This window comes from Gossypium arboreum, chromosome 9 (assembly GCF_025698485.1).
Source record: "Gossypium arboreum isolate Shixiya-1 chromosome 9, ASM2569848v2, whole genome shotgun sequence".
Lineage (NCBI taxonomy): Eukaryota > Viridiplantae > Streptophyta > Magnoliopsida > Malvales > Malvaceae > Gossypium > Gossypium arboreum.
The window spans coordinates 62,835,238-62,844,609 of record NC_069078.1 but is presented as its reverse complement, the minus strand read 5'-3'; the positions used below and the strand labels follow the sequence as shown (position 1 = coordinate 62,844,609).

The 9,372-nt window shown below is 30.6% G+C and overlaps 1 protein-coding gene across 1 annotated transcript; it reads right to left on the bottom strand.

The window, feature by feature from the left end:
* Positions 1-3,187: 3,187 nt before the first annotated feature.
* LOC108476611 (uncharacterized) lies at positions 3,188-3,728 on the bottom strand. The gene has a single exon (XM_017778878.2). The coding sequence runs from the start codon at positions 3,726-3,728 to the stop codon at positions 3,210-3,212; it is 519 nt and encodes a 172-aa protein (XP_017634367.1). The 3' UTR covers positions 3,188-3,209.
* Positions 3,729-9,372: the final 5,644 nt, after the last annotated feature.

Sequence of the window (9,372 nt, the reverse complement as noted above, 5' to 3'; positions counted from 1 at the left end):
TAACTTCTTCTTTCAATTTGTTAATAATAAAACTAGTCAAAATTGGTGACCAACTTCACCTAATTTTGACTTTTCAACAATTTTTGTCCCCCATGGTCATGCTTCATTTAGGGGTCCAATTTAAGACACAAAGCAATTTAACACCTTAGGCATCAAAGCACAACTTTTACCTTTTTCGCGATTTAGTCCTTTTTCGAAATTGGACTAAAAATAGCTAAAATTAACTTACCAAAATTTACATGCACTTATAAAATTATATTATAACACATAAAATAATACTAAAATAATTTTCTCCGGCCTCGGAATAGTGGTCCTGAAACCACTGTTCCGGCTAGGCCTAAAATCGGGTTGTTACACGAACACCCACCATTGAATGGGTTATTTGGCGATTCCCAGAATAGATTTCTTTTTTTAACCCAATTTGCTCATGTAGAAAACCATCTAAAACTCCAAAATTAAACAAAGAAAATCGATCAAAAACATCAACATGTTAATTTGAACATTGCAACAGGTAAACTATGGTAGAAAAAAATAATAAAATTTTATAGTATTTGTCTTTAAAAACAAAGACTCAATCATCTCAATCTCAAACACTCAAACAAAATACAAAGAAAAAAACAATAACCCATCTACAGGAACACCTAAAGGAACCAAATTTACTTAAATTTTTAAGTAGCTTGCATGTTTCTTCGTCTTTGTTACTGTTTGGTCTTTAAGGCAAAAAAGAAAACCATGGCTAGTTGCTCTTTAAGAATTTCGGGATCCAAAATTTCTAAGCATAACAAGTAGATAAGAATGGAAGGATAAATATTTTATCATTTTAGATAAAATAAAAATGTTGGAATGGTGTTGCCCATCTGTTGGCTGTTGAAGGATTAAAACGAAGGATACATCAATGCCTACGAGACGAAGTTCCTGATTTTTCCAGAGAAAAGGTGGAAAAGGATCGAAAGGGGGAGGCTTTCTGAACATATGTTTTCTGATTCAGGGGGGAGTCTTGGGTGGATGTAGGATCTAGAAAGGGTGTTTTTGCAGGAAATGAAAGGTTGAAGAAGCTTGGGAAGGTGACTATTTAAGTAACCGAAGGAAATTAATTGTTGATTGTTGCTTTTCAGGAGAGTTTATTGCCTGTGTTTCATTGGTTGAAGCATCGGTCGCTTCTAGAGCTTTCTCGTGGATTGGGTTGCTAGGCTTTAGTTTGTTCTTGTTGATGGAAATTTTGGGTGAAAAGGAAAATAATAATGGGGGAAGAAAGTGATGATGGAAGGTGATTTTGGGATTTTAGTGGGTGGGCTCTAGTATTTGATGGGATTTTATGGGTAAATTATACTCAAATCACTAAATTATTAGTAAGTTTATATTTTGGTCATTCAATTTTAAAAAAAAAATACAAAATGATCACTAAATTTAATTAAATGATATATTTTGGTTTTTTAATATTTTTACAAAAATAAAAACATAATTATATTAAAATGTTATTAAATTATATATTATTAAATTATATTTAATAATAATTATATTAAAATATGATTAAATTATTTATTTTTATTTTTATTAAAATTTAATAACAATAACAATAACAATAACAATAATGTCTATCTAAAAAATTCTCGCTAAGGGTGTTCGGTCATTTAAGCTTTTTTTCTATGCTATTACAACCTCTATTCCATTCAACCAAACAATTGAATTACTTATTATAACTCTATTCCATTACAACTTTATTCCATTATAGTTTCTATTCCATTATAATCCTATTCCATTTTAGTGAAACAAACGTGGTGTAAATGTCTTTATATCTTTTTATAGAAAAAAGAAAAATTAGTCACCATGTGACACTAAAGAGCAAACCAATCCTTTTGTTAACAATTCCATCCGTTTTTTCAATGAAAAATTGGTCTCATTACGTCAGTATAAGGTACATATGGCACACTACGTGCGGCTGTCTGATAATTTTGTCAGCCACGTCAATTTTTAATAGTAGAATTAGATGGATTTTTTAATAGAAAAGACTATTTTACTCTTTAATCTAACGATATGAACTAATTTATTCCTTTTTGAGTAAAAAACAAAATGCAATCTAATTCCTAACATAAATACATTATACTTTTACAATCATATTACCATAAAGAAGTTTGGAGAGATAGAGATTCTATTATTTATTTTTGGAGTAATTTTCATTTTAAATTATTAAATTTAGCATTAAGTTTTATATAAATTATATAGTTTTTCAATTTATCAAATTTTATCCTAAAATTTTATTACTACTAAATTAGATCACTTATTCTAATTTTGTTAAATATATAACTTAAACGTAAAAGTTATCTTAATAAGTATATGCAATTTTTCTAAATAAAATCAATTTTGAGATTCTAATATTTAAATTTACTAATAATAGAAATTTAGTAATATAATTTAAATTTAATGAACCTAAATTTTTGTCGCGTAAGGTAAATTATCTCTAATGTTGACTTAATTGTCTTGCATTTCCACCAGCTAAACCAATAGAAAATGCAACAAAAGGAAAGTATTAAAAGTTAAAATATGCTATTAGTCCCTCTACTTAACTCATATTTGAAATTTAATCTTTATACTTTAAAAGTTAAAATTTAGTCCTTTACATTTTTAATGTAACAATTCTAGTCCAATCATTATAGTTGTTTTAATTTCTAACAAAATTTATCAACTTAACATGTCAAGTTGGCAGATTTTGTTAAAAATACTAACAATAGTAAATAAAAAATAAGAAGATTTATACTAACAATATTAAATAAAAAATAAAAGATTTAATCTTTAATTTTTAAGTACATGAACTAAATTTTAAATTTTGTCATATTACATAAACTTAAAAAGTATATTTTAACCTAAAAAGAAAAGTAAAAATTAAGGACAAAGGTAGACAACAATTATCAATTACTAGCTACTAGAATTGCTAAATCATTTTCAACGGAAAAAAGAAAGAAAGAAAGAAATTGCTAAATCATAGAGAAAACAACTATAAAGATCTAAATTTTGATAATCCTTACATGCAAGAGCGGCCAAAGGAAAACCCTCTCTATTTTTTCCCCTTCTAGAAAACTCAGACAAAAAGGCAGCTCCTGCTTGTAATTATATGCCTACAACGTGTTATGACCCAAAGCTGATAAAAGCAAAAAGGTTACATGATGAACATGTAATTTATGGTGGTGGTGGCGGCGGCGCCGGCATCATTACTACTCTAAGAAACCTGTTTTTGTCAGAACTGCATTTCTGACTTTGCTAAGATCTCTGCCTTTAAGTGTCCTTCCTACCCCTTCACAAACGGAGGAAGAAGATATTCGAGTCCTTGCAAGCTCTCTAGCTAGCCATTCATGAGGAGGGACCATATCTCCATCCTCATACACCATACCATAATCATCATCACCTTTATTAACCCATGACTTGTTTCTTGATGGTTCCATGTTCGCATGCTTCCCATATATCTTGGACCAATCGGGGATGTTCAACGGAGCCGATGATTGCCCGGTCACCTCGGTTTCATGACTTGCTGCCGATGATGAGTTGCTTCCTCTTCGGATTGTTCTCGATGCGCTTGGAAGCCGCCATGCAGATGAATAACTCGAGGAGGGCTCCCTATTTTTCCTCGATGTGGGACTTGATGAATCTTCTTTTTCATAAGACCGAACTTCTTCTTCATCAAAATCTTCATCGTTGATTGAATTCCTACTGCAAACACCGCTGTTCTTGCCCATGATACCTAAGTAAAAAACAGAATACAAGGGGTACATCCAGTTCATATGTGTTTTGTCATCCCCATATTTACATATATACATATAGTGATGACATGAATGCAACTGCATGATATCTATAATTACGCTTACCTCCAAATGGATTAATGTGTGAAGGCGGGTTTGTCTTTTGCAGTTGGTACCCACAGAAAAGAGGGTAGAGGCAAAGGTAGAAGTAGAGGAGGGGGCATTGAGCAAATCTAGGACGGAAACAAGTCTTATCAGATCACAGCATATTTACCAGCTAATGCTATATGGTAGAAACCTACGTCTGTTATTCAGAGTCGACAGGTTTCTTCATATGGGGCTTTATTGCTTTATAGTAGTTTATTATAAGAACTGAGGTTGCATTGATGATTATTTATTTATATAGGGTTAACATTTTCTACTAAATTTATTTTTATAAAAAGGATTAACACTTTATTTGATTTTAAACTGTATTAAATTATTCAAAGTATCCGAATGATGTTAAGAATCTGTAATATGTACTTATAAATAAACACAATCAAATAAAATGGATGATATCTCTCAATAACTCTCATGCATCAATATTTGCATCGTCACAGATAATTAAAAGCCTCAAACATCGCTACCATAAAATTTACTAAGATCATTATAATATAAGTACAACATTATATCAATTAATTGAGTTGTAACTTAATTAACATTATTAATATTGCAATAACAAGGAATATATAGTTTTGAGTATGTTTAAGTACATTTTCCTACGATTTAAAGGTTCGAAATTTATGGATAAAAGTAAGCATTGTAAAAAAATACAACATCAAACTTTTTGATAAATTTAATATGACTTCACAAAATGACTAGATATTTTCGAAATCAATGGTAGGAATAGTGAAACTAGAGAAATATAGTGTTGATGGTCCTTTGGAGTAGGTTGATACTCCTATAAGATAAGGTGAGTATCAAAGTTTGTGCTTTTAATACGTTTTTTGACACATAAGTTAGTATAGATAAAATGGATGATAATGAGGCTTAAGTAAAGAGCTTATGTAGAGAGAGTGAAGATGATGATGCAACATAATTATTGCTATTTATAATTGGTTGCATAGCTGCTTAGTATACTACCTGATAGTGTAGCAAAGTCTTGACAATTTCTTCACATGCCAGGCGGCCTTGCCCTTATAATGACAAATGGTTTTGCCAGTTACTTGGGCCCTTGTAGGGTTGAGTTTTTTTGCGGCTAGAAATGTTATTAGACCATAAAAAGGAAAGCATTTGTACTCAAAAGCAAATAATGCTGAGGTCACAATTGGAGGAGATTACAAACAGAGTTAGTAGTAAATGAGGAAGAGAGGCCGAAGTTACCTAGATGCATGACACGAGCTAGGGTTCCTAAGGAAGGGTGATGCGACTTGAGTTCCAAGTGTCATGATCTTATTGGGTGCTTTGGAGGTGGTGCTAGTTGGTACATGCATAGCACTTATTGAATTTGGGAGTAGGGGTGCTCAAAAAAAATTTGAAAATTGAGTCAATTTGGAATATTTATAGCAATAAAAGTTTTCCCAAAATAGTATTTGTGTTTTGGTCTAGACGGATTGTTGAGTATGATTCATATTTCAGTTAATTTTGAGAGAAAATCTCCTAATTAACCTCTGTTTATTTGTTTTAGTCTAATTATGATTAGTCTAGATTATTTAATTATTATTTGTCCTACGAATTTAGCTTATAAATAGGCTATTTTACAAACTTAAAAAATACACCAATTAAATATTAGAACTCATAACACTTTTGGAGAATTTTGTGTTTACATTTTGATGGTTCTTTGTTTTCAGGTTTCGGGGTTTAGATTTTATCTCCATATTTTTTACTCTTCATTCTTTTATCATTATAGTGAAACCATCTTTACCCATGGTTTTTTTTATCCTTTTTGGAGATATTTTTTCACATTAAATTTGTGTGTTCAAATTCTTAATTTCTTCCGCTATTTTTACTTGGTAGTTTCTTAATTGGGTCGATCCCTAACAAATGGCATTAGAGCTAGTTCAATTTTCGTAGATTAGCAAATTTAGATATGGAAACCAAAAGGTTTGATATTGATAAGTTCAATGGTGTCACAAACATCAATCTGTGGAAAGTTTGGATGATGGCAATTCTAGTTCAAACCAGCTTAAAAAAAGGTCATCACCGGGAAATAGCCTGAGAATCTAAATCAGACAGAATAGGAAGAGCTTGATGAAAAGGCCCTGTCAGCAATCTATCTTGCCTCTTAAATAAGGTATTGCAGGAAGTATTCATGGAAAAAACTTCATCCACCTTATGGAAAAGGTTAAAAACTCTTTATGCGACTAAGTCTCTGTTTAATGTTGAAACAACATTTATTTACATTTCGCATGAACGAATGTGAGCTTCTTAGAGATCACATTAGTCAATTTATTACTCTTTTGAATGATTTAAAAAATGATGAGGTTAAGATTGACAATAAAGATCGGGCTATGTTATTATTGTGCTCTTTACCTTCTCCATACAAGTCTTTCAAGGAGAACCTTATTTATGGTAGAGACAAACTCTCGTTTGAGGGTGTGAAAGGTCATTTGTTAAGTAAAGACAAACTCGACAATGAGTTTGGTTCGAATAGCAAGGCAGCAAGGCAGATAGGCAAGCTTCCGTTTTGGTAGCATCAAAGAAGCGAGACAAAATGTGTCACTATTGTAAGAAGTTAGGTTACGTCAAAGCATATTATTATAAATTGCAAAATAAAATGGCTACTGAGAGTAACTAGAAAGATGTATCTAGTTCTAGTTTGGCCGATGAAAGCAGTGATGATTTGTTGTTAGTGTCAACGAGTGATAACTCCGAACTTACGTTTGAGTGGATACTAGATTCATGATGTTCTTTCCAAATGTGTCCCAACAGAGAATGGTTCTCCACATACAGTTCGGTTGAAGGTAGAGTTACACGCATTTGAAACGATTCATCCAGTAAGGTAATCAGTATTGGTACTATTAAAATTAAGATGCATGATGGGTAGATTAGGACACTCTCATATGTCAGGTATGTAATTAATTTACGAAAGAATCTCATCTTTTTGAGTATTTTAGACTCAAAAGGTTACAGAATCAACATTAAGTTGAGCAGTATTAAATTGTCTTGTAAGGATCTCGTTTTGTTAAAAGGTAAAAGAACCGACAATTTTTATATTCTAGAAGGTTCTATAGTGACTGGTGAAACCGAACGTTCCTCATCCGTTACAGAATCGAAGTCAACTCATTTGGAGCAAGGGAAACTTGGTCATATAAGGGTAAAAGGTATGGTCATTTTGTTGAAGAGAGGTTCTCTTTTGGATGGGGGTTTTGAAAAGTTAGGGCACTATGCTCATGAAAATCACACTAGGGTTAGTTTTAATTTGGCAGTGCACAAGTCGAAGGCTAAAAGTCTTCCAACTTCTAAGAACATATTTTACTCAGTTAATTCCCTGCATAGTTCAAGATAGGCTCGTGGTGGGTTTTGGCAAAAATGGCGTTGTGGAAATACGAGTCAATGTGGAGATTTGTTGAGTATGACTCATATTTCAGTCAAATTTGAGAGATAATTCCCCAATCAAACTATGTTTATTTGTTTCAATTGAACCCTGATTAGTCTAGATTATTTTTTTATAATTTGACCTACAAATTTAGCATATAAATAGGCTCTTTTACAACCTTAGAAAATACACCCATTAAAGATTAGAACTCATAACACTTTTGGAGATTTTTGTATTTACGTTTTGAGGATTCTTTGTTTTCAGGTTTCGGGGTTTAGTTTTCATCTCCATCTTTTGTACTCTTCATTCTTTTGCCATTATAATAAAATTACATTTGCCAGTGGTTTTTTATCCTCTTTGGATGAGGTTTTCCACGTTAAATTTGTGTGTTCAAATTCTCAATTTCTTTCGTAATTTTTACTTGTTTGTTGCTTAATCAAATCGATCCCCAACACGGATCCCAAACATTCTCGACTTTCAACCAAAAGACTTTATCTGCTATTCTGGTGCCACAAGCTGCTTTGAGTGTAGGCTCAAATAATTTCGAATCAAATACAGAACCAAAAGTATTTTATTTACTTTTAGTAGGAAATTAAATCTCTTTCTTATAGAAACTAGTAAAATTGTTGTAACACCCTAAAATTGTTATACTATAAAAGTAGTCATAAATTAAAAATATGTATAATTGATTTCATTATAAAGTAAAATAAAGAAATGAAAGTGATAAAAGAGAAAGTTGGGTAGTATCAAAGAAAGTTAAATTAAGAAGTATGTTGTGGCTTAATAAATTAATAGTAAGGGTTAAATCATAACGATGTAAAAAGTTTTATGGTCTAAGTATAATTATTCAAAATTTGAGGGGTTGAACTAAAATTATGAGAAAGATTGAATGACCAAAAGTGAAAATAACTTAATATCTTATGACATAAAATTGGTGTATATTGACCAAATTGAATAAATAAAGAAATATGAAGGATTAAATTACAATTGTACCAAAAGTGAATAGTGACTCAATGATGGAATTTTAAAGAAACATGAAGGGCAAAATGGTCATTCCTCCAATTAGATAATTATAAGGTGTAATAATTAAAAAGAAAAGTATTTACAATATGATTGGTTAAATATTTTAATATTTTATAAGATATTTTGATATTTTAAATAATTAAACTAATGAGATATCTTGGAGGAAATGTAGGAAATTTGTAGGAAATTCCTCCATCTTCCCATGCCTCTCACGGTTCTATAAATATGGGAACGAGGGTTTCATTTTATTACATTTTGCTCCATTATCATAAAACTCCATTTATTCTCCCAAATTTCTTGATAATTTCTATAGTCACCCAAAAGAAGAAGTGAAGTAGTGATACTAGAAAGTTAGAATATTATCTTGGAATAAAGAAATTGGAAGTGGAAATGGAAAAAGTTGTGAAAAAAAGTGAGGAGATTAAAGGGACAAGGTAAGTACTTTAAGAATTTTATTTTTTTTTTAATTTAAATCAAGTATAGAGTATGCTAAATTGGTTGAATTAATTGTAAATGTGCAAACATTATGTATGAAATTAAATTAGGACAATGAAGTAGTAGAAAATGATTAAATTGTAAAGTAAACGAAATAAGTTATGTGAATTTGAATGTTGAAAAGAAAATGTAAATAAAGTGTGATGAAATAGTGATGATATAAAAAGTGATTGTGTGGGAAAATTTACAAGTTGCATTGAATATATGATAATAGGACTAAATTGTAAAGTGTACAAAAGCTTGAGACTTAAATAAAATATTCTGTTCAGAAGTTTAAATGGAACGTTAAGTGTTAGTGAATTAATTATAAAGTGATGTAAGGTGAAATTATAGTAAATAATGAATTTTCATGATGTTAGGGATTAAATTGTAAACTTGTGAAATTTATAATTGAATTAAGAGAAGTTATGATAAAACTATATGTTGATGATAAGTGAGTTTTAAGAATTAAATTGGGTAATAATTAAAAGTATAATGATTATGTGTGTAAAAATGAAAATTAATGCAATGAACCATGAAAAAGTAAGTATTAGCATTAAAACAGTTTCTTCAGATTTGAAAATTCACCAAATATTATGGGAATCGAGTTAAAGGTTGAATCAAAAA

Coding starts and splice junctions, on each gene's coding strand:
- LOC108476611 (XM_017778878.2), bottom strand. CDS start 3,728: ATGGGCAAGAACAGCGGTGTTTGCAGTAGGAATTCAATCAACGATGAA.